A 25,407-nucleotide genomic window follows, 5' to 3' on the forward strand; every position below is an offset into this window, starting at 1 on the left:
CTGGCCAAGTCCCAACGGCGGGTTGAGGACTCAGTTCAGGGGGTACTTTCCGCTGGCTTCCAGCAGGTGGGGAATAGAGATGTCATTTTAGTCCCACCTGAATCCCCGGTTAAATTACCAGATATGTTTTCTGGTAACAAGGATGATTTCAGGGCATTTAAGGAGGGCTGTAAGCTTTTTTTTTCTTTGAGACCCCGCTCCTCCGGGGATGAGAAACAGAGGGTGGGGGTGGTGATGTCCCTGCTTAGGGGGTCCCCACAAGCCTGGGCATTCTCGCTTTCCTCTTCTGCCCCTGAGAGAATGTCTGTGGATGCATTTCTTGAAGACTTAGGGCTTATTTATGATGAGCCTGATAGAGTGCGGTTGGCTGAGGACAAAGTGATGAGTGTCTGTCAGGGGGAGCACTCGGCCGAATGGTTCTGTACTGAATTCAGACGTTGGGCAGCGGAGATTTCCTGGAGTGACGCCGCCCTGCGGGGGCTGTTCCACAGAGGCCTGTGTGAACGTCTGAAGGATGCTTTGGCACTTCATCCTCCGCCTGACTCCCTGGAGGATGCCATGGTCCAAGCGGTTCACATGGATCGCAGGCTGCGGGCTAGAGGCATTATGCAACGGGAAACGCCCTTATTCTTCAGTGGAGATGAGACCCAGACTTTTCCTATGGCTATGGAGGTGAACGCTGTCACCTGTGAGGGAAAGGAAAGAAGACGCCGCCGGGAAAAGCAGTTGTGCTTCTATTGTGGGAAATCTGGACATTGGAAGAAGGACTGCCCCTCCTGTCCGTCATCCTCCAAGATGGCGGGAAACGACTAGGTCTGGGTAGTATTCGAGGAGGCTACCCAGACCTTCAGGTACAATTTTCCTCATGTGCAAAAATGGTGCTGCAGGTGGAACTGGAACTTGGATATGGTCCTGTTTAGACTACTGCTTTTATTGACTGCGGTTCGGCTGTGAACCTGATTGATACCAAGGTTATGACTCTTTATAAGAGAGGGACAGTCAGGCTTCACGATCCTGTTAAACTTGTGGCAATTGACTCATCTCCTCTTACCCAAGATGGTATCTGTTGCAGGTCTGAACTTTTTTCTCTAAAAGTGGGTTCCTCTCATGTGGAGAAACTAAGTTGTCGGCAGAGGGGCGGGGCCTAGCTCTTGATGTGAGAAGTCGGGTGGCTGTGCTCTGCCACCATTAGCCTCAATTATCCTGCACAGAGCCCGAACCAGCTAATTCCTTTACCAGGATCAGATGTCTGAAGGTCCCAGGAGTCAGGGGCGAGCTTCTGCCAGACTCAGAGAGACAGACATGGGCCGCAAAAGGCAGAAAGATGCCGGAGCCTGCAGCAGTGCCTCAGTCCAAGATGGTGCTGAGAGAGAGGAAGAGGCGGGAAGAAGAAACACAGCCTATGCACAGAAGCTGGAAGTCTCAGCCCGGCTGAACAGGTATGTGAGGGGCATAGAGACAGATGAAGAAGGAAATGGAGGGAGTGAGAAGCACAGAGATGAGGAGGAAGACGATGAGGAGATGCCTGTGCTGAATGCAGAGCTGGAGCAGGAGGAAGAGGGGGATGGTGACACTGTGCAGTTAGCTGAAAGTGCAGATGTAGCAGAGCCCACCCTGCGGGATGTATTCCAAGCTGTCTTATACTGCAAGACTGCCTTAACTGCTCTAACAAAGCAGGTGAATTGCCTGAAAGAAGAAATGGGAGGCATAAAAACATCTATGCAGAAAGTTACAGCCAGATTAACTGAGGTGGAGGACAGAGTTGGTGTAACAGAAGATCACTTAACCTCAGTGCAAAAGACACAACAACAGCACACTCAGAGGATCACGGTAGTAGCCAATAAAAATGATGACCTGGAAAACCGGTCACGTAGGAACAATTTGTGCATTGTGGGCATCCCTGAGAGAGCTGAGGGTGCTAACCCCACAGCCTTTATTGAAACCTGGCTGCTGGACAAGTTTGGTGCTGATAACTTGTCGAGAGTGTTTGCGGTGGAGCGTGCCCATCGCGTACCCATGAGACCCCCAGTGCCGGGAGATGGACCTCGCACGATGCTAGCCAGAATCCTGAATTGCAGAGACAGGGACACTATCTTACGAAATGCTGGAAAGTTGACAGATCTTAACCTGGAGGGCAAACGAATCGAAATATACCCGGATTACTCAGCCGAGGTGCAAAAGTTGCGACTGCGGTATGGCGAAGTGAAGAAACAGCTCCGCTCTTTGCATTTGAAATACTCTACAATTTATCCTGCTAAATTAAGAGTGGAAGCTTTTGGAAAGGTCATTTTTTTCCCGTCACCGGTTGAGGCTGCTTCGTGGTTGGAGCGCAACCGGAGCAAATTGAGAGAAGATAATGGCAATATGACCACATGACCCTGCTAGACTGATCACTGGACAGGGTTGTGGCGCTGCTTTACTCTGCGAAATAGGAGCGCAGAGGAGGGGGATAACTCCCCACTGGGATCTACGTATTATGGTTAATTGTTTGACTAATGGTTCGGGACTATGCATACTGTTGACAATATGGCGGAGAGGCTGCCAATGATGGAGGAGGACACGACGCATGTTGAAGTGCGGAATACTGAGACGTTGCTCAGGTTCTTTGAGCTCCCACTCTCACGTTGGGGAGAGAGTGACAACTGCAAAAGGGAAAGGGTGGGGGGAGGGGAAGCGGAGAGGGATGGGGGGAGGTGGGTGGGGCGGATTTGTACGGAGATGGGGGTTTTCATGCTGTTTGACCGGGTATGATTGGGACCACAATGTAATGATGTTACTTGATGATGATGGATTGTTCTTTCTAATGCACAATGAGTAACCGTACTGTTCGGATGTTAAGTTGGAATGTACGTGGTATATCTGATAAGGTTAAGAGGGCGGCTGTTCTGAATCATATCAAATCCTGTGAACCTATGATCGCGTGCTTGCAGGAGACACATCTCACTAGAGACACTATGCACTGGTTGTCAAGAGCCTGGATGCTAAAGACATATCATTCTACTTATTCCTCGTACTCCAGGGGGGTGTCAGTCCTAATACACAAAAACACACATTATGAAGAGCTGGAAGTGCATGTAGACAGTGAAGGGCAGTATGTATGGATTGCTTGCAGATTGTTCGGACACAAAATGATTTTAGTGGCTTTATATATCCCTCCACCTTACTCTAAAAAGAAACTACAAGCAGTACTGGAACTGACGGGCAGATGGGGGGAGACTCCGTTGTTGATTATGGGAGATGTTAACAACACTATGAATGATTATTGGGATAAAGTAAGACCGGCAGGTACGGAAGCTGGACAGGACAGGATGACTGCCTTTGGCAAGTATGTAGAGGAACTTGGGCTGGTAGATCTGTGGAGAGTACGAAATGAGGGTAAGAGGACTTTTTCATGTCATTCGGCAACACATGGAACACTGTCGAGGATAGACCTGGCTTTGGGGGATACCGCTATGGACGGGATGGTGGGGGAGGTGGAATACCTACAGAGGACTCTCTCGGATCATGGTCCTATGGTGGTCATGCTTCTGGTGAGATCTGCTCAGGGTCAGAGGGGAGGTTGGCGTCTTCACCCGACGTGGCTTAAAGTGGTGGACATGGGTGGCATAACCAAAGAGCTAGAGCACTTCTTCCAAATGAACGAAGGGAGTACTGAGGCCACAACGGTATGGGATGCCATGAAGGCGTTTACGAGGGGACTTTTTATAAGTGAGATTGCGAGGTGTAAGACCAAAACTAAATTGGCAGATCAACAAATAAAGGATGACCTGACAAGAGCGGAGGCAGACATGATTTTGGCGCCAACGAGTGAAGCTCACAATAGACTAAAATTGGTTCAGGAGGCAGTTGATAAACTGCACATGATGCAAGCTGAGAGGAAAAGGGCATTTCAGCAAGCCCAATTCTTTGAAGAAGGAGAGAGAGTAGGTCACTTGTTGGCGGTGATATCTGCGGCACAGAGGGAGTCTTCCAGGGTGTATAAACTGCGAGATCAAACAGGGGCGACTCTGACAGACACAAAGGACATACTGGAGGTCTTCAAGACATATTACATGGCACTGTACACTTCGAGAGCACGGGACACAGAGGGGGATGTGGAGAATTTTTTGGAAGGCATTTCACTACCTAAATTGTCTGAGGAAGATAGGTTGAGGTTGGAAGAACCTGTGAGTGTGGAGGAGGTGGAATGTGCAATACTATCTATGCCCAATAACAAATCACCGGGAGCTGATGGTCTACCTGGGGAGGTGTACAGGGAGTTAGTGGAACTGCTGGCTCCGAAATTGAAATCTGTGTTTGATGAGGCTTTAGTGACGGGGGCACTGCCGAGATCAATGGAGGAAGCGGTGATAGTAGTTCTGCCGAAGGAGGGAAAAGATCCCATGGATGCGGAGTCGTACAGGCCCATTTCGTTGTTGACAACGGATGTCAAAATACTCGCTAAGATCCTGGCCACCCGGCTCACCGGGGTTGCGCATACCATTATACACGAGGACCAGTCGGGCTTTATGCCTAACCGCTCCACGGCTGTTAACTTAAGAAGATTATTTCTTAATATGCAACTGCCTGCTGATAATGGTGGCAGGAGAATAGTGATGTCATTGGACGCTAGGAAAGCATTTGATAGCGTGGAATGGCAATACTTATGGAAAATCATGGAACTGATGGGATTCGGCCCCGCGTTCATGGCCTGGGTGAAGTTATTGTACTCATCCCCAAAGGCGGTAGTTAAGGTGAATGGAGAACAGTCCGGGATGTTTGATTTGCATAGGGGCACGAGGCAGGGGTGTCCACTGTCCCCGCTATTGTTCGCGGTGGCCAAGATCAGAGCTGAGAGGGGAGTGGTCGGATTTAAATTTGGGAAGCTGGAAGAAAAAATATCATTGTATGCCGACGACATCCTGTTGTTTTTGGAAAGTGCAGGAGAGACACTGGGGTGCGCGATGGATGTAATTAAACAATTTGGGAGCATTTCGGGACTGGAGATAAATTGGCACAAGTCTTATGTCATGGCTGTGGATAGAGCAATAGAAGCGGAGGAGATAGATGAGAGAGGGAAACAACTCCAGCTAGTTTCACAGTTTAAATACCTAGGGATATGGGTAGCTCTTCCACTGTCCCGATTCACGGGTCTGAATTTGGTTCCTCTGCTAGATAAATTTAAAGGGAAAATAGGTGCATGGTGCAAATTGGCTTTAACGGTAACGGGTAGAACTAACCTGATTAAGATGGTCCTTATGCCACAACTAATGTACGTTTTGCACAATTCGCCGATATGGCTACCAAAAAACGGTTTTGGGGCATTGATTCTATCTTCAGATCCTTGATATGGGGCAAGAAGCAGGCACGGATTAAATTTGGAACTCTGCAAAAAGGAAAGGAAGAGGGAGGACTGGCCGCACCAAATCCATGGGTCTATTTCTTGGCAGTACAGGGCCAGCATGTCAGGGGATGGAGAGAGCTCGATTGTGGAGGAGCAGCTCACCGGGTGCTGGTACATGTGACGGGGAGACGCCCACTTATCCAGGGTCTAGAGGATGGTACCTTTAAGAAACTGGGAGCACCATATCCTACCATAGGCATGATTCAGAAGGTATGGGACACCATTAAAAGGATCAGAGGGGTGGATGAGCTGACTAGGTACTCACCGGTGTGGGACAATGAGCATCTGCCGGAACTTAATAAGCTGCGTCAAATGGGCAATTGGAAGGCGAAAGGAGTGAGATATGTGTGCCAGCTGCAGAGTGGAACGGACCTGAAGACCTTTGAGACATTGAGAGAGGAATTTGATTTGCCTTCGGTATGGGGGTTTCAATACTATATGCTTCGACATGCTTGGAGGGCACAGTGTAGATTGGGAGCCATGACGGTTCAGGGCGACATTGTACTAGACTTTGTGTGTATGAAGGGAGGGACGAGGGAAGTTATATCGAGCATATATCATGATCTACTACACTCCTATCTGGGGGACAATCACCTCACTGCAAAGAGTAAATGGGAAAGGGAGGTGGGTACCCTCACAACAGAACAATGGGAGGCTATTCTTGAATATGTCCCGAAGATCTCTCTAAGCGAGCAGGCACGGCTCTCCCAATTATATGTAATACATATAACATACAAAACACCGCTGGTCCTATTCAAAGCGGGCTTGAGGGGAGACTCTAGCTGCCCTAGATGTGGCACAGACCAGGCCGGACTGTTACACATGCTATGGTCGTGTCCGCGGCTGGTGGCATACTGGCTGGTCGTTATCAACAAAATTGAGAGAGCTTATGCATGTACGCTCGACAGAAATCCACTGCTGTGTGTTTTGGGGGAGGTGGATGGGATACCTGTCTCAGAACATTACAAAGTGGCAATAGCGAGGTTGCTGTATGTGGCACGCAAAGTAATAGCACGAAAATGGAAGGATTCGGAACCCCCCACTAGGAGGGAATTTATTGCTCAGACACGCACGGTATTGCATTTAGAGGAAAGCATTTACAGGCGAAGGCATGGTGAAAGAACTTTCGAAAAAATATGGTCCGCCTGGATGGCGGTGATATGATTGCTAAGACTCTCAAGTATACCCGGCACAAGGAGTATTGGGGGAGGGGGGGGATGGCTTTGATTGTATTACTATAAGATATGTGAATTGTTACATGTATATTGATATCCACTGTTTATTGTTTAAAATCTTTTGAAACCTAAATAAAAATAACTGGTTTAAAAAAAGAGAAACTAAGTTGTCTGGTGGTAGATATCTTGCCTGCAGGACTGGTACTGGGGATGCCTTGGCTTCAAAGCCATAATCCTACCATTGATTGGGTTACAGGGGAAATCACTCAATGGGGATGCAATAGTAAATGTGGTAACCGGGGACATCTTGTTAACGCTGTTAAATCAGTGTGTGTCGTCTGTCGATCTGGAAGGTATTCCGGAGTACCTGAAAGATTTCGAAGACGTTTTTTCCGAAAGTGAGGCTGAGGCGCTGCCACCACATAGACCCTATGATCGTGCCATTGATTTAGTACCCGGAGCCAAGTTACCTAAGGCTCGATTGTTCAATTTGTCTGGGCCTGAGCGCCAAGCCATGAAGGAGTACATAGCTGAGAGTCTCCGCAAAGGGCATATCAGGCCTTCTGTGTCACCTGTGGCAGCAGGGTTCTTCTTTGTGAAGAAAAAAGATGGTGGTTTGCGGCCGTGCCTCGACTTTCGGGAACTGAACAAGATAATGGTTAGGAACTCTTACCCGCTTCCCCTCATCCCAAACTTATGTAACCAGTTAGCTGGGGCCCAATGGTTCTCCAAGTTGGATCTGCGGGGGGCCTACAATCTGGGTTCGGGAAGTGGACTAGTGGAAAACGGCATTCCTCACATCAGAAGGACTCTTCGAGAACCTGGTAATGCCATTTGGGTTAACTAATGCACCCGCTATTTTCCAAAATTTCATCAATGTTGTGTTTTCTGATCTGATAGGCCGTTTTGTTATTATTTATTTGGATGATATTTTGGTGTATTCCCCGGACAGTCAATCTCACTTGCAACATCTAAAGACTGTTCTCCAGAGACTCAGGGAGAACCAATTGTTCACCAAATTGGAAAAATGTTCGTTTTTCGTACAGGAGCTGTCTTTTTGGGGTTGATTGTGTCCTGTGAGGGGTTTCGTATGGATCCTAAGAAGGTGCTGGCGATCGCTGACTGGGTTCAGCCTCGAGATCTCAAGGGGCTCCAGCGCTTCTTAGGATTTGCGAACTATTACCGGAGATTCATTAAAGGTTTCTCACAAGTGGTTAAACCACTCACGGATCTTACCCAGAAGGGAGCTGATGTAAAAAATTGGTCTGTACTCGCTAAGGATTCCTTCTCAGCAATTAAGAAATGTTTTATGTCTGCCTCGGTGTTGGTGCAACCTGACCCGTCCAAACCATTCATTGTGGAGGTGGATGCTTCTGAAGTGGGGGTGGGGGCTGTGCTGTCCCAGGGTCCGGCCACCCTTACCAATCTCAAACCCTGTGCCTTCTTCTCCAAGAAGTTCTCTTCAGCTGAGAAAAACTATGATGTAGGCAATAGAGAACTTCTTGCGGTCAAGCTGGCATTTGAGGAATGGAGGCACTTTTTGGAAGGGGCGGCTCACCCTATCACGGTTGTCACGGATCACAAAAATTTGTCATACCTTGAATCTGCTAAGAGGCTTACTCCTAGACAGGCCCGTCGGTCACTTTTTTTTCACGATTTCAGTTCTCAATTACTTTTCGACCGGGATCCAAAAATGTTAAAGCGGATGCCCTGTCCAGAAGTTTTGATCCAGTGTCTCCCCCTGAGCCGCCGTCCTCCATTCTTCCCCCAGGGGTGGTAGTGGCGGGGGTCTCAACTGAGTTGGAACAAGAAATCCTAAGGGCTCAGGCCCTAGCTCCGGCAATCAGGCCAAGCGATAAACTGTTTGTTCCAGATTCATTGGGGCCTAGACTTCTGCAGGAGTTTCATGATTCTAGGCTGAGTGCTCATCCAGGTATCACGGCCACTAGAGAGGCAGTAACCAGGGGTTTTTGGTGGCCTTCATTAAGGTCCGATGTCAAGGAATTTGTTTCTGCTTGTGGCATGTGTGCCCGTTCCAAAAGCTCACATAACCGACCGGCTGGGGAACTCATACCTTTACCGGTTCCTGATAGGCCATGGACTCATCTTTCCATGGATTTTATTACCGGTCTTCCACCTTTCAGGGGCAATACCGTGATCTGGGTGGTGGTGGACAGGTTTTCTAAACAGGCCCATTTCATTCCCTTGGCAGCATTACCTTCAGCAGAAACATTGTCAAGGTTGTTTGTGCAGCATGTGGTCCGATTGCATGGGGTACCCCTGAATGTTGTGTCTGACAGAGGTGTGCAGTTTGTGGCCAAATTTTGGAGGGCGTTCTGTGTGAAATTGGGCATCTCACTCTCCTTCTCGTCGGCATATCACCCGGAGAGCAATGGTCAGACGGAACGCACCAATCAATCCCTGGAACAAATTCTCAGGTATCTGACCTTCGCCAGACAGGAGGATTGGTGTGATGCGTTACCGTTGGCTGAATTCACTTTTAACAACCGGGTGAGTCAGTCCACCAACATGTCCCCATTCCTGATTAACTACGGCTTCAATCCGCATTTTGGGGAGTTTTCTCGGGTGGATTCCGGTTGTCCAGGAGCAGAGGGGTCCGTTCAACGGTTAAAAAACCTCTGGGCTGAAGTCCGGCGTAATATCTCTCGGGCCCAGGGGAGATACAAATATTTTGCGGACAAAAAGAGAGCCTCGGGAGACATGTTTCAGGTGGGAGAGAAGGTTTGGCTCTCCACGCATAACATCAACTTAAAGGTACCATCAGTTAAGTTGGGACCAAAGTTCATTGGTCCGTACGAGATTATGGAGATAGTCAACCCTCTGGCATATAGGTTGCGTCTCCCCGCCTCCTTAAAAATATATAATGTGTTCCATAAGTCTCTGTTGAAACCAGCAGGATCTGTCAAAGAGAACTCTGAGACTGTTGTTCCTCCAGTGCTGGTGGAGGGTCAATTGGAGTATGAGGTCGGACATATTGTGGACTCTCGGCGGGTGCGCCGCTCTTTGCAGTACCTGGTCCACTGGAAGGGGTATGGACCAGAAGAGCGCTCATGGGTCCCTGCTCGTTCCGTACATGCAGATCGCCTGGTTCAGGCGTTCCATGCCAAGTACCCAGGGAAGCCTGGGGGTCCAGAGGCCCCCCGTTGAGAGGGGGGTACTGTCATGATCCCAGTGCAGGTTTTTGAGCTGTACACCGGGGGTTAATGTCTGGAGCTCTGTGCAGGTTTTGACCTGCACACTTGGGGTTAATGATTGTGGCCTCTTTCTGGTTCTGGGAGAGCTTCATAAACCTCTAGGTAGCTTCAATCCCTGCCAGTTATACTTTTGCCTTTGGCCTAGTGTGCTGACCCCCGTGTGCCTGTTTGTTGCTATAGCTTGTTTATATGGTTCTGACCCGATTCTGTTTCCCGTTGTGAGTTTGCCTGTTGATTTTGTACTGCGTTATTATCTGTGTATGACTCATTGCCTGTGACCTGACTACTCTCTGCTCGCCCCTCTTGTGCCTTGCAGCTATCTGTGTATGACTCATTGCCTGTGACCTGACTACTCTCTGCTCGCCCCTCTGGTACCTTGCAGCTATCTCTGTGTGTGACTCATTGGCTACGTCCTGACTATTCTCCCTGTCTATGCCCCTTGGTAACTTTGTCTCGCAGTTACTCTGCTAGGAATTGTCTTGCAGCTCCTAGCTCTGTGGAGTTTAGGCCACGCCTCTAGCGGTCACGTGCTTCAGGTCCTGCGGCTCTGAAGTACGCATCTATTCGGTTGCTGCCCGCTCCACAGGTAGCTTTGAGCACGCTTTCGCTTTACTCAGGGCACGCGCACGGGCTCAGTGAGCAAGTTCAGTGCGGTGTCTCTGACATTTATTTTCTTAAATTAAAACAAAGCTTATTTTTCTTCTGAAGGACGTTTGGGGGAAGAGTGGGATACTTTGGGGGTGCTCCGAGTAGATGAAGCGGTGGCGGTGCTCCTCTGAAGAGGGGTGGTGGCGGTGCTACGATGAGAAGAGGTGGTGGTGCTACGATGAGGAGAAGAGGTGGCGGTGCTCCTCTGATGATGCGTGGTGGAGGTGCTCCTGGAATGATGAGGAGTTGTGGCCGTGCTCCCATGCTGATGATGCGAAGTGGCGGTGCTCCAATCTAAAGATGATGTAGTCTCTGTGGTCCGAACAGGAGAAGAGGTGGCGGTGGCCCAAGCAGATTTTGCGCTGGAGGTGCGCCAAGATGTGGAAACGGTGGCTCCAGACAGGAGCAGCGCTTGACATGGTGGTGGCGGGGGTGGAGTGTCCAGCAGCACTCGGTATTGGTGTGGTGTAGTGGTGTCCGGCTTGGCTAGGAATACAGGTGGCCGTGCTGTGGTATGCAGCAGAAGTCGGTACTGTGGTGAAGTGAGTCAGTGGTGGCACAGGTGGGAATGACACCACTGACTGCTGCACATACTGATTCTGCTGCATAGCCTGCAAGAAAGCAGTGTTGCAGGCGTGTAACACATTCAGCTGTTGCTCAGGACTAAGGTGATCCGCCATGCCCCGTTCAATTTTACTAAAGAAATGGTGCGCTGGTCTATTGAGGTCGGCCTCCAGCCGTTCAAGGCGCTGGTCGGAAGAGTGGATGAGGTATTCCATGTGGTTAAAACCACGTTCCATTAGTGAAAAACCACTTTCCACTCTTTCGGCCAGCGTCTTGAGGCTGGCATGAAAGGCTTCGCTCAAGTGCATGAACGCGGGCATGACATTCCTGTCCGAGGCCCTCTGCCGCTGGCGGGTAGTGCCCACATAACCAGTGGCAGAGACCTGGGACAGGGGAACACCTGATTGACCAGCTTCCTGGTCACCTGCTGTCTGTGTTGCTGACCTGCAACTTTCTTCCTGGCTGTCGGATGGCTGGGACGGGTCCGAAGTCGATCGATGAAGAACCGCTCCAGGGACAGGTTGCAGGGTGCTGCTCCAGGTGCTGTTGAAACAAAAGGACAAGGATGATCAGTTGCTCGTTGTCAATGTACAGGTCTTCATCCTGTTGTGGAACCTAGAAAAGAAATACATTAGAATCGTGGAAATTGTGGAGAATGGTATAGAGAAAAAAAAAATAGAACATGAAAAACAGGACATAATAACAGGAATAGAAAACAGAATTTAAAATATAAGGTAACTTTAAATAATGGATACTTACATTGCGTCTCCTCCCCGCCGGGCCTTGTGTACGCAGCTCCGGCTATTCCGGCTCACTTGGCTGGTCCGATGCTGAGGTCTGTAAAAAAGAACAGAAATAATTACAGATTTGGAGAGGCAGGTATACTTACACAAAGGCAACAAAATACTCACCTCACACTCTGCTTCTGCCAATTCTTCCCTGGAAGGACTGTATTGGGATCCAGAAGACATGCTGGAAAAAAAAAAAATTAGTACATAATATATTTTAAAGGACAGGCTCACATAAATTGATTTTAGAATACTCACATTATAGCTGCTGTGTTCTCCAAAGTAGTGGATTGTCTCTGGCTGGGTGGGTGTTGTCTTGTCTTCTTTGTCTTGCAGTCTGTCTGGAGAGTAATGATCTGGCACTACAGACCTCTTCTTTTATCTACCCTCCCCCAAAACAATGTTGCTTGTTTAGGGGGTGTATTAAACAAGTGTCTAGACATTGTTTACTCTGAAATCGCGCACGCTCAAAAAGCGCTGACATGCGCACTTCACAGAGCACGTCAACGACACCATAGACTATAACACAATTTTTTTGCACATTTCGTGCGCTGACGCACGCATGCGATTTTTTAACGACGTTGGGCGGAACAAAAAAATGCAACATGTAGCGTCTAGCGCGTCTGGTCGCACAACTGGAAAATGCGCAGCGCATGCAAACGCTGAGGCCCGCGTGCATCGCTGGACACTGTGCCTGCCATTTTAAAGAGAGGGGACAATTGTGCGTGCGACCGATAGCGCACAATGCGCTGCGCGATAAAACGCAAGTGTTAAACCAGCCAAAGCGACTCTCCAGACCACTTTCTCCAATGAAGCCATTAACAGAATGAAGATTTTATTGTTCGCAGACACAGGTTTATTTAATGGAAGGGTGTGGTTCCAATAAGCAGCACATCCAATAGGCAACTCGAAAACCTTTCCATGCCACAAGAAACCTGTAAACTCATGAATAGCCTTGTAGATTTAAAGAGGACCTGTGCTCAGTTAAACGCTGCCATCTTCTAATCTGAGATGTACTACAGATCCCAGCATACTGCAGCACATTCATGGCAAAATGGTAAAATTGCCACCTAGAAAATGTAAATGCCCTGTGCAAGTAATCTAGAAAACAGTTCCCACATGTTGCCGCTACCTACAGATCCACTTTACACAGAATGATGAGCCCACACCTCCCCTATACACAGTATGATGGACCCACAGCTCTCCTATACACAGTATGATGTTCCCACAGCTCTCCTATACAAAGCATGATGTCACCACAGCTCTCCTATACACAGTGTGATGTCACCACAGCTCTCCTATATGCAGTATGATGGGCCCAAAGCTCCCCTAAACACAGTATAATGTCCCCATAGCTCACCTATACACAGTTTGAAGTCCCCACAGCTCTCCTATACACAGTATGATGGGACAAGTGCGCCCCTATACAAATGATAATAATGCCCTCATAGTTCCGCTATACACAATATGAAGTCTCCACAGCTCTCCTGTACAAAATATGATGGGCCCATAGCTCCCCTATACACAGTATGGAAGCCAAACTGCTCCCCTATACATAGTATGATGTCCCCACTGCTGCCCAAATCTCAGTACAATGACCCCCACAGTAGTCTTCACACTGTATGATGGCCCCCACACTGTATGATGGCACCACTGTAAAACTCACATTGTACTATGGCTCCCCCACTGTATAATGATCCCCACATAGCCGCCACACTGTATAATAGCTCCCACAGTAGCCCCACACTATATAATGGCCCCAACACTGTATAATGACCCTCAAACTGTATAATGGTCCTCACACTGTATGAGCCCCCCACAGTAGTCCCCACACTGTTTGATGGCCTTCACAGTGACTCCCAAACTGTATAATGGCCCATGCATTAGATCCAACATTGCATAATGTCCCTCACAGCAGTCCACACACTGTATGATTGCCTGCATGGTAGGTAGCAAACTGTATAATGGCCCTCACATTAGCTCCCATGCTGTAAAATGGCCCCCACAATTTTGAGGGCCTCCCACAGTAGTCCACACAATGAATGAGGGCTCCGTTACATTGTTTGAGGCTGCCCCACAGTAACCCCCACTCTGTATGACGTCTTCCCACAGTAGCCTCTACATTGTATGAGTGTCCCCCATATTATGTGATGGCCCCACATTTACACCGCAAGTTTTAATTACAATAAAAAAATAATTCTCACCTAATCCAGTATCCTGATGAGTCCATTGCCAAGCACACACACAAAACATCAGAGGCACAGCGCGATGACATCAGCTCACCTGCACTCTAACTTCCTGCGCATGCGCCAGCGCCTCAGCCAATGCAGTATCATAATATATCAATATCATAATGAAGCCCATAGGCTTAAAGCAATCTATTATCTACAGAACGGAGAGCAATAGTTCAGGGAGATCATGTTTGCCTGCTCTACCCCAGATTTTGACAGTTAAGAGTGACGGTAGCACTGGGTTGCCTCTATCGATTGATGGACCTGGAGCAATTGTCCTCTCCGCCCCTCAGCTACCTAGGATACTGGGTTTACTCATTGTTAAATGTACCCAAACAAAAGTTGAAATAATGCCCCATAAAAAATATTCAAGAAAAGACCAACAAAAAATGTGAAGAAGAAAACACCACTGTTTCAGCCACCTGAAAAGAAAACGATGTGTACATTTGCCCTTACACTAGTGACCACTGTTGATTGCAACATTTTTGCCATGTTTATGGATCTCTGATAGGGTGCAATCCATCACAGCCTGCCATGCTTTAACACATATTGCGGAGTGGCACCAGTCACTTTTTTCATATTATACTCTTTACAACAGGAGAGCTGTCCCCAATCACAGGGTGGTGAATACAGTACAAGTGAACTTTTCTTTGACATTACACAGTCTGATATTGTTAACCCTAGGATGAAAAGTGTTGCAAACTCTTACTCCACAGAAATCAGGTTTGTTAAAATCTATTCTTTCATGTACATCAAAGAAGTAAAAAATTTTGTTTTCCTCAACCAGCCCTAAAATCGTTTTATGGCTCTGAACACTGCGAAAAGGAAATGGAAGAGATAAAAAAAGAATCTCGTGCATTAAAAGGTGAGAAGCAAAAGAAGATTCTGGAGTTGTTCTTTGATCAGTCCATAAAATGGCAGCTAATTGCGGTTATTGTGACCAACATAGGACAACAGCTCGCTGGGATTAATGCTGTAAGTATAAGGACGAGACTTCTAACGAAACTTCTTGGCTATAAGATGACAATTAGGGCAGTGTTTATGACAGAAGCAAGCTAGGTGCTGTACAATCCTACCTAGATGCACTTGTTTTCTAGTAGGGAATCTCTCATTAAGATCAACCCTCCTAAGCTTTCAATATGGGCATGTAGGTCATAAGAAACTGAATAAAATGATACACTGATATGTAAATGAACTGTTAAAAACTATGGGCCACACACTGATCTGAACAAGAATCTGCCTTCAGAGATTATTTGAAATGCATGGGGGCGAGTCATGTAATTAACACAGTGCAGGAGAACTGAACTTTGTCTCATAACAAAGATGCTTGCTACAGCTCTCACAGCTCTGCTGTATTTCAACCATATTGCAACACTGGCTGTCTGTGAGATGGAAGCTGAATTACTGAGACGACACCTGCAGATGTGTTAAGTATAATCACACACAGCTCTGCAGTGAGGTCAGAGCAGAGAGCAGCCATTACAGCCCATAGATCTTAACAGCAAATGTACATACAAAAGAAATGTGGAATTCTGTGGAACAGTGGTGCACAACTTGTTATGGTCCAAGGACCACACTGCCATACTGAACCAAGCACAAGAGCCGCAATAAATATTAAGGGGATGCTTACACAAATTCATCACCAGAACCATCATAAGTATATTCATACTTCCCCAGACCCAAGTTTTGAGTATTTGAGGAGGATTTGGAAAGTTTCTCCTCCACAAAAGTCAGTGTGAACACACGCTAACTTAAACTTAGGTTTTGAAGCAGAAGCTCAACAAATCCTCATAATCTTAAATCTTTAAGTTTTGAGGCTTTTTAAGCTTTAACAACGTCATGATGCACATTATGGATTACCACCATCAGCACATAAATGCAACATCAGAACCTCCATCAGTAGATGTATGTAGAACCAGAACCACTATAAGTACACAAATGCAGCATCAGAACCACCATCAGTACTTCAATGCAATGCCAGAACCAATGTCAGTACATGAATACAGCACTAGAACCACTGTCAGTATATAAATGCAGTGCCAGAATCACCATCAGTACATGAATGCAGTGCCAGAAACACTATCAGTACATGTATACAGCAACAAGCTTAGTAAAGTGATCAATTGTAATGTCAAGTCAGCACGGTATATAATTGTTTTACTTTAACCTACAATTCCCAGTATGTCCTTAATAATGGTAAGGAGATACTGGGAGTTGGTGTTACCCGCCATAATCAAACTACAGACCATACAGGAACCACAACACTGATGAGAAGCAGTCAGTATCACAAATAAACTGCACCACTTGCATCCAGATACTTTATAGGTGAAATCTTTTCTGAGTGGAGTAGTTCTCATCCTCTTTGTCTCCATGTAGCACAGACGTCATTATGAAATTTCACTCCCACAGCACATCTCTACAGACTTCCCTCTTCTCAGTCTTCAGCTGCACATACCAACATTGTGCCCTTAAAAATAAAAGTATCATTACACTGCCCCATAAATAAAAATATGTCCCTGATTTTCCCCCCGAATAAATAATTGCCCCTCACTGTTCTGTTCGGACAGCACTGGCCATGAGCTACACTGAAGACTATGAATGTTACACAGTTTTCTGCAGATAGGTGTATTGGACTGCCTATCTAGGTCTCCTTCAGTGGTCTATAGAAGAGGTTATCATTGGTACAAAAATGTTGAGCATAGCATTACACATACATTGTCAAGTTTACATAGGAATGATAAATGAGCACAATTTTACATAATGGAAATATACAGTTATGTGAAAAACTATTTGCCACCTTTCTTACTTCCTATTCTTTTGCATGTTTGCTACACTTAAATGTTTCAGTTCAGTAAATAAATTTAAATATTAGACAAAGATAACACACGTAAGCACAAAATGTAGTTTTTAAATGAAAGTCTTTATTATTTATGGAAAAAGAAATCCAAACCTACAGGGCCCTGTGTAAAGCGGCCAGGTTGGTAGTTGTGGCAATGGGCTATCCTTTCTGCTGCATGTGCAGCGTACGCAGCAGAACACTTATGGTCACTGTCAGAGTCCTTTACAGTTCTGTCACTCTGGCTCCACATTTCCAAGTTCCACGAAACACCGCAGAGTCACAGTTCTTTTCCAACAGTTGAACTTTACTTATCAAGAGGGCATTCATTACACTGGCAGCACAGGTTATACACAAAGACTGTCATGCTGCTGCTATGCAGGTAGATGCAAACTCCACTAGATGGCAATAGAGTGGAGGGAGGACTGCACACAGCAAGAGCAGACCTGCAGCGCAGCAGCTAGGCTACCACCTGGTGGCAGCAGAATAGTCAAACAAGTTGGGTCGGTATTAGCCTGTAGCGCAATACCAAAGGAATAAGCAAACGCAGAGTCAGAAGCAAGCCAAATGGGTCAGTACCGGTCAGGAGCAGATATGCTAAGACAAGAGACAAACAGTAGGTCAGGGTCCAAGCCAAGTCAGATACCAGGAAGACTTACACATGAAAAAAGGAAACACTGAGTCGGGAAGGGAAGTGGGAAACAAACAGACACAGGCAAAGTCAGCAACAGCAGGAGGACAAATCAGGGTATACATGGAGTCAGCTACTCACACCATAGGCAGAAACTACAACTGACGCCTCCTGCAGGATTCAGTGGTGAGACGTTGTCAGCCTGGCACCAGAACGAGGCAGAGAAAAGTTAATCCATGACATGATCAGACCAGGAAAGAGAAACAGGATACAAAACCCAGCCTGGATCATGACAGTGACATCTTCCTATCTTTCCCTGCTATCCAGGCAGCCTCGATCCTTACTAGCAGCTCTGTCTCCCTTTTCCCTGCCACTCAGGCAACCTCTTTGGACAGTCTGTGTCCCATCTGTGCTTCCAGCATCACCAGCTCCCTGTCAGCCCCTCGTCCGGTTCAAATTGGGAAAGGTGCCGGGAGTGCCAGCTCAGTGGCTCCTGCCCCGGTCAAAGACCACAGATCCTTCCTGAGGATGATCCTGTTGAGCTGGTGCCTGGCTGCTCTATTCTCTGCCTGGGGCCCCTTACTGCCATCACAGCTTTACCCCCACAGCCGGCTGCCTGCTTCATCCACTGCTTACACCTCGCCCTGGGCAAGCCTGCCGGGCTCTGTTGCCTATACAGGAAGTCCATTTCCTATATCCCTGGCTCTGCACTGTAACTCCTCCCAGCTGTCAAACCCCTATCTCTAATGTGCCCCCCTGTATTCTAATCCCCCTATGGTCCTGTACTATCCATAAGATTATACATAGTACCTGACAGACACATGCCATTACCGTACACAAACATTACTTTTCACATTAATAAACAATGAGGTTCCACATGCAATTGTGTGAACAATGTCCAGGGGAGAGGAGGCACTTGAGGGTCCCTATCACCTCTTTACACCTGTGTGAAAAAGTGATTGCGACCTAAAGCTAATATCTGGTTGGGTCACCCTTCAGCAGCAACAACAGCAATCAAGCATTTGCGAGAACTGATAAGTCTTTTAGAATGCTCGAGGAGTTTTGGTCCACTTATCTTTGCAGAACTGTTGTAATTCAGCCACATTGGGGGGTTTCCGAGCATGCACCACCTTTTTAAGGTCATGCTACTGCATTTCAATAAGGTCAGGACTTTGACAAGGCCCCTCCAAAGTCTTAGTTTTGCTTTTCTTAAGTCATTCAGAGGTGGACATGCTGGTGTGTTTTGGATCATTGTCTTGCTGCATAACCCAAGTGCGCTTTATCTTGAAGCTACGAACAGATTGCCGGACTTTCTCATTTGGGAATTTTGGCAGACAGCAGAATTCATGGTTCTATTTACCACAGCAAGTCTTCCAGGAACTGAAGCAGCAAACAGCCCATAGACCATCACACTACCACCACCATATTTTACTGTTGGTAGGATGTTCCTTTCCTAAAATACTGTTACATCTATGCCAGATAAAATAGGACATACACCTTCCAAAAAGTTCAACTTTTGTCTCGTCAGTCCACAGAGTATTCGCCCAAAAGTCTTGGCAATGTTTTCTGGCAAACCTGAGACTAACCTTTATGTTCTTACTGCTCAGCATGGGTTTTTGTCTTGGCAATTTACCATGCATGCCATTTTTGGCCAGTCTCTTTCTTATGGTGAAGTCAAGAACACTGACCTTAATTCACGCAAGTGAGGCCTGTAGTTCTTTGTATGTTGTTGTGGGTTCTTTCCTGGCATCATGGATGAGTCAAAGCTGTGCTGTTAGGATTTTTGGTTGGCCAGCCACTCCTGGGAAGGTTCACCACTGATCCACGTTTTGCCATTTGTGGATAATGGTTCCCACTGTGGTTCGCTGGAGTCCCACAGCTTTAGACTTGGCTTTAGAACCTTTTCCAGACTGATAGATCTCAATTACTTTGTTTCTCATTTGTTCCAAAATTTCTTTGGATCGCTCATGATGTCTAGCTTTTGAGGATCTTTTGGTCTACTTCACTTTGTCAGGCTTGTCCTATTTAAGTGATTTCTTGAGAATAGGTGTGGCAGTAATCAGGCCTGGGTGTGGTTAGGGAATTTGAACTCCGCTTCCCAAATATGTGATAAACCAGTGAATTGATATGTTAAGGGGGCGTAATAACTTTTTCATGCAGGGCCCTCTAGGTTTGGATTTCTTTTTCCATAAATAAAGACTTTCCTTTAAAAACTATGTTTTATGTTTACATGTGTTATCTTTGTCTAAGATTTAAATTTGTTTAGTGATCTGAAACATTTAAGTTTGACAAACATGCAAGAGAATTGGCAATCCGAAGGGGACAAACACTTTTTCACACAACTGTAAATGTTAGCCCCTTAAAAAGATACATTGAATTAATATGGATATCATATTTCATCTCTCATTGGAAATTCTAGTGTACTTTCACTTTTAGTTTTCATGTCTTCCAGATCTATTTTTATGCGGAGTATGTGTTTAAAAAAACTGGAATTCCCACTGAAAACATCCCTTACGTCACATTGGGCACCGGAATCTCTGAATGTATCACTGCTATGACATGTGTAAGTAAATAGTACAAACCAACATTACCTAATAATTTGAAACAATGAACGGAGCCTGTGGCTACTTTTGTTGCAATCGATTTGATGGCTTTTGAATTACATTACATTTTGCATCTGGGATAAAATGCATAGCATGATAGAAGCAGGGGCGTAACTACTGGGGTCTCAGGGGTCATAATCGCGACGGGGCCTGGAGCAATTAGGGGCCCGCATCAGGCACAGCCAGCAGGGGCGAGCAGTAGGGCTGCCTAATGCGGGGGTCCAGTTTCTCCCCAGCGGCTGAATTCTGCTGCCACCCGGACTGGGAGTCGTCTGTCAAGCTGACAGCTGGCATAGAGAAGCTGCATTGCGCTGGCTCCCAGAGATCAATTGTACTCGCTTCTTACAATGAGTACAATTGAAGCTCCATAGTCTATTATGGAGTTGATTTTTTTAGGTGGTGATGTCACCGGAAGGGGCGGGGCCTCCTTCAGTCCAGTGAGGCTCCCGAGTTCCATAGCAGGAAGTTGCCTTTTAATGAGGCTGCTGGAGAAGAGAAGCAGGAAATGAGGGGCTGCACCACAGAGCCCTGTGAGGAAAGGACCAAGGGGCTGCACTATGGAGCCGTGTGAGGTGAGGACTGAGGAGCTGAACCTTGAACCCTTGTACAAATGTAAATGAGAATGCAGGACTCTGTGTGAGTGCTCTGAGGATGTATTTTGGAAAGGGTTTGATGTTACTTGAATGGGGCTGCATAGGGAATCTGATGATGAGGTGCTGTTTGGGGAATGGGAAGATGATGAGGGTCTGTGTGGGGAAGGGGAGGATGATGAGGGTGTGTGGGGAATGGGAAGATGATGAGGGTCTGTGTGGGGAGAAGGGGGGATGATTGGGGTTGTGGGGAGAAGGGGGGATGATTAGGGGCTGTGGGGAGAAAGGGGGATGATTAGGGGCTGTGGGGAGAAAGGGGATGATTAGAGGCTGTGGGGAGAAAGGGGGATGATTAGGGGCTGTGTGGGCAATTGGGGGGATGATGAGGGGCTGTGTGGAGAATGGGGGGATGATGAGGAACTGTGTGGGGAATTGGGGGATAAAGAGGTGGGAGTCATATTTTGTGCAGACAATATAGTGAGGGGAAATTTTTTATTTAGGAGCATTATAATGACACTTCTATCTTTAAGGGCATCACATGAAGATGGAAGTCTGCAGAGACGAGCTGTGGATGAGAAAACTCATCATGGACAAGATGAAGAAAAGAAGGAGAGCGACTTCAGAGATGACGTCATCTATAAGGTACATGGATGTAAATGTTATTTGTGATACTAATTCTCATGTTTGTATTTATGTTAGGAGCATTAAAGGGTCTTCCAGGTTTGTGATGAATCTGCAGTCATTCTATGTGACTGCAGACTTCTGAGTTTTCACAGTGTGCACTGCACGCTGTTAGGATTCTCTCATGCCAGTGATTTACATACATGCGGTCACGTGCTGACTAGACATGTGTGGCCTCACTCAATGAAAATGAACCGAGTGAGGCTGGGCACGTCTAGTCGGAATGTGGCCAGAAGTATACAAATCATATACTTGTGCTGACATGACTGTCAATCGGCAAGGAAGAATCCTAAATGTGGGGAGTGCATTAGTTGTGAGAATTCAGAAGCCTGCAATATCAGGATTCAGCTCTACAGAATCCAGAACTCATCACATGGACACTTTGATCATATGCGATTATCATACTTATGGTCCTGTGACAACAAACTTCTCTTCCTGCTTCTCTCAGATTTTCACTGATCATTGAGAGCATTAGGGAGAGCAGCTAGTCGGTACATGACGAGGTATGCAAATTGCCAAGCTGAATTCTTACCACGGGTGCTAGAAAACCTATATACACCTCTGTGCCCAGCTCTGGGCAATCATGTCCTTCCTCACTCTAATTCCAAGCGCACTCCCGGCTTTTGAAATCTGTGTGCTGTTTCTTCCTGGTATGATGCGCGTCCACTTCATTTCTGGTCCTGTGCATTGTGGGGGAGTATTGGGTGTACTCACCAGCTTCAGAATGTGCAGTGCGCATGCTCCAGAGCCGACCAGTACACCCAATACACCCCCCACACTGCACAGGACCGGAAATGACGTGCTGCAGCGTCATACCAGGAAGAAATAGCACACATATTTGAAACGCCGTAAGTGCGCTTGGAATTGGAGTGATGGAGGACATGAATGCCCAGAGTGTCTGTACTTCCGAAGACATCACCCTAATTAGCATAGGGACATGTAAGTTATAAAATCATTTTTCTCAGCGATTACAGGGCAGTATTAGGTCAGACTATGCAACATTGCAACAAATCTATAGTGTGCAAAATTAATAGGAAAAATGTGAATTTGGGTGGAAAATATTTTGGCATGGGGGGGGCATTTGAAAGTTCGCACCGAGGCCCATAACTTTGTAGTTACACCACTGGATAGAAGGCTTACGGATGACTATATTTCCACCCCTGCACTAAGTTGTCATTTGTGTTAAATAAATGAAAAACACAATGCAGATATGATATGCCCCTTGAGGAAGCAAGAGCCATGAAACGCACATTGGGGAGGAAGTGTGGTATGCTCCTTGAATCCACTATGGGTAAAAACATCTATGTCTAACCCTACTGTTCGCTGCAATATTTAGGCGGTGTTATCATACTGTCTGTGCAAGTGAAGGTAATGCAATGTGAAATGTGTCACTAATAGACTTTTGCTATACCATTCTGATTGCATTTGCTCTGCATGCTTTCTCTTTGCACAGCCATATACAGTGGGTACGGAAAGTATTCAGACCCCTTTAAATTTTTCACTCTTTGTTTCATTGTAGCCATTTGGTAAATTCAAAAAAGTTCATATGCTTTTCTCGTTAATGTACACTCTGCACCCCATCTTGACTGAAAAAAACAGAAATGTAGAAATTTTTGCAAATTTATTAAAAAAGAAAAACTGAAATATCACATGGTCATTAGTTAATATGATGAATGAAAAAAAAATAAAATATAGATATTCATTCTTTTTCACGTATCAGTATTTGTGAACAATGATCTTATATATGTCAGAAGTGTATATACATAATTTGCTTAGCCTAAAATATGTTTAGCTATAAGTCCTGAATTTTTAGTGGGGCTTGTTCAGGCAGCATTGCAGCACTATATTACCATTAATCGATCTTTCTACCATACCATGTTGATTAAGATTTTTAATTGATTTAAAAGTGTATTCACAGCTCCAAGATCTTATATCAACATGTAGTATGTGTAATAATAATATTAATAATTACCTCTAATTAGAAATGTTGCTGTCATGATCCAGTCCGGGGTTTGTTTCTGATTATTCTCTCCCCGGGATGGTCATGCGGGGGTTAATCTTCCCTGCCTTGTTTTAGGATCTGTGACTATTTCAGTCCGCTGTTACCCGCAAGCACCGTCAGTTATAGTTCCTGTCTCTGGCTTGAGCAGCTGACCCCGTTATACCCTGATTTGTCCTCTGCCCATTTACCTAGGTCCCTTTCCTGTGTTCCCGTGACTTCGCTCGTCGTAGTACTCGCTCTGTGTGTTGTGACCCCTTGGTATTTGACTCGGCTTGTCCTCTGACCTGTTTGACTGTCTTCCATCTCTGGCTTTCCTGCTCCTGACCGGCTCTGACTTCTCTGGCTTGCTTCTGACCACGTGTATTGCTGTGACCTCTGGTACTTCTTTCCCTCTCTGTAGCTGACCCGGCTTTTCTTACTACTCTTCTGCCACCTAGTGGCTCCTGCCTGCTGCTCTGTGGTTTCACTGTGAGTGTACCGGTTTTCCTTCACCCTCACCCCCAGTTGAGGTTGCGTGCTACTGTGCTGCAGCAGGCTTTATACTATAGTTCTCCTGATTCGATATCCATTGTTATGACCGCTCATATATTCACAGTTAATTAGCTGTTAGTGGTCATAACCATGGATACCTAAGCTACTGCAATGCCCTGCACATGGGGTAACCGACATAGTGAATCAGAAGAACTATACTATATTTCTATTTGGAGGAATTTGCTATTATTATTATTATTATTATTATTACACATACTAGATATTGGGATAGGATCTTGGAGATTGGAATAACCGTTTAAATAAAATTGTGTGCTTTTACAAAGCATGTATGACTCCTATTTCTCTTGGTTATAACAATGTAGATATCAGTAGCTGGATGATCACAGAACTGTATGAAAACATTTCAAGGATAATAACTGTTAAAAATGCACATAAAAGGGAAGACAACAATATGGCATGTTGTTATTGCTTTGCCATAATGGAAAACCTATATTTAAATTGGAAAAATTGGTTTAGATATCTACACATCACAACAATCAAGTTTAAGGACTGACAGATTACGGTACTTGATCTATAAAAAAAATGTACATTTACAGATGGCGTGTACATAGAGTAAGGTTTACATTTCATAGTAAGGATGACGTAATACATTTATACAGTGACAATCATCTACAGTGGTTTGTGAAAGTATTCACCCCTTGGTTTTTACCTATTTGTTTACATTAAAGCCTGTGTTTAAATATTTTTGTAATCCGATTTGTGTGTGATGCATCAGCACTAAAATGTCTAAGTTGGTGAAGTGAAATGTTAAAAATAGAAGCAAAATTTAAATTTCTGGGATAAAATAAATAAAAATTGGTATGTTCATATGTATTCACCCCTTTTGCTATGAAGCCCCTAAACATTTCTGGGGCAAGCAATTACCGTCAAAAGTCACATGCTTAGTGAAAGGAAGTCCACCTGTGTGCAATCTAAGTGTCACATGGTCTGTCAGTATACACACTCTTTTTCTGAAAGGCCATAGAAGCTGCAACTAGAGATGAGCTAACTTGTTCGGAAAATGTTTGCCAATCTCAAATTTGGCACAAACGTTGCACATTCCAATTCGTGTTCGTATTGCTGATCATTTTCCTCAAATTTAACAAAATTCTGCCAAAGTTCGGTAAGTGATCGAGTTTCCGCTAATGCCTTTGTTAGGACATTGGCTAGGATAGTTGTGCTGTATGATGAGCGGGGGGACGTGTTTGATGAGGTGAGGGGGTGGGGAAAGGTCAAAATAGTGGCGGACTGTATGTAATTATACATTTTTTTAATGTGCGAAGATTCTGGCAGTCAATCAGGGCCCAGAAACCATCTATAACACCAGACCCAAAGGTTTCTCTCATTGGCTGCCGAAGTCAAGTCACTCTCCATATGAAAATGGGACATGTTATCAGTGTAACAGCGCAGAGAGGCTGCTCCTGCTGCAAGCAGATAGTTAGCTAAGCAGTTTATTGTCAGATAGTTCAACTAGATAGGATCCTGTGTCTAATCGACCTTCCAGCATCTAAATCAGGGTTCCCCAACTC

At 45.9% G+C, this 25,407-nt stretch overlaps 1 protein-coding gene across 1 annotated transcript in view; it reads left to right on the top strand.

Moving 5' to 3' along the window:
• The window catches only part of LOC141096299 (solute carrier family 2, facilitated glucose transporter member 9-like), a 144,872-nt gene that overhangs the window by 108,055 nt on the left and 11,410 nt on the right, over positions 1 to 25,407 (top strand). The window contains exons 6-7 of the mRNA XM_073582840.1: positions 14,792 to 14,979; positions 19,924 to 20,034. Coding sequence (XP_073438941.1) covers positions 14,792 to 14,979; positions 19,924 to 20,034 — 299 coding nt within the window. The remainder of the gene's footprint in view (positions 1 to 14,791; positions 14,980 to 19,923; positions 20,035 to 25,407) is intronic.

This window comes from Dendrobates tinctorius, unplaced genomic scaffold (genome assembly GCF_039654945.1).
Source record: "Dendrobates tinctorius isolate UK_male_01 unplaced genomic scaffold, ASM3965494v1 ptg000073l, whole genome shotgun sequence".
Taxonomy (NCBI): Eukaryota; Metazoa; Chordata; class Amphibia; order Anura; family Dendrobatidae; genus Dendrobates; species Dendrobates tinctorius.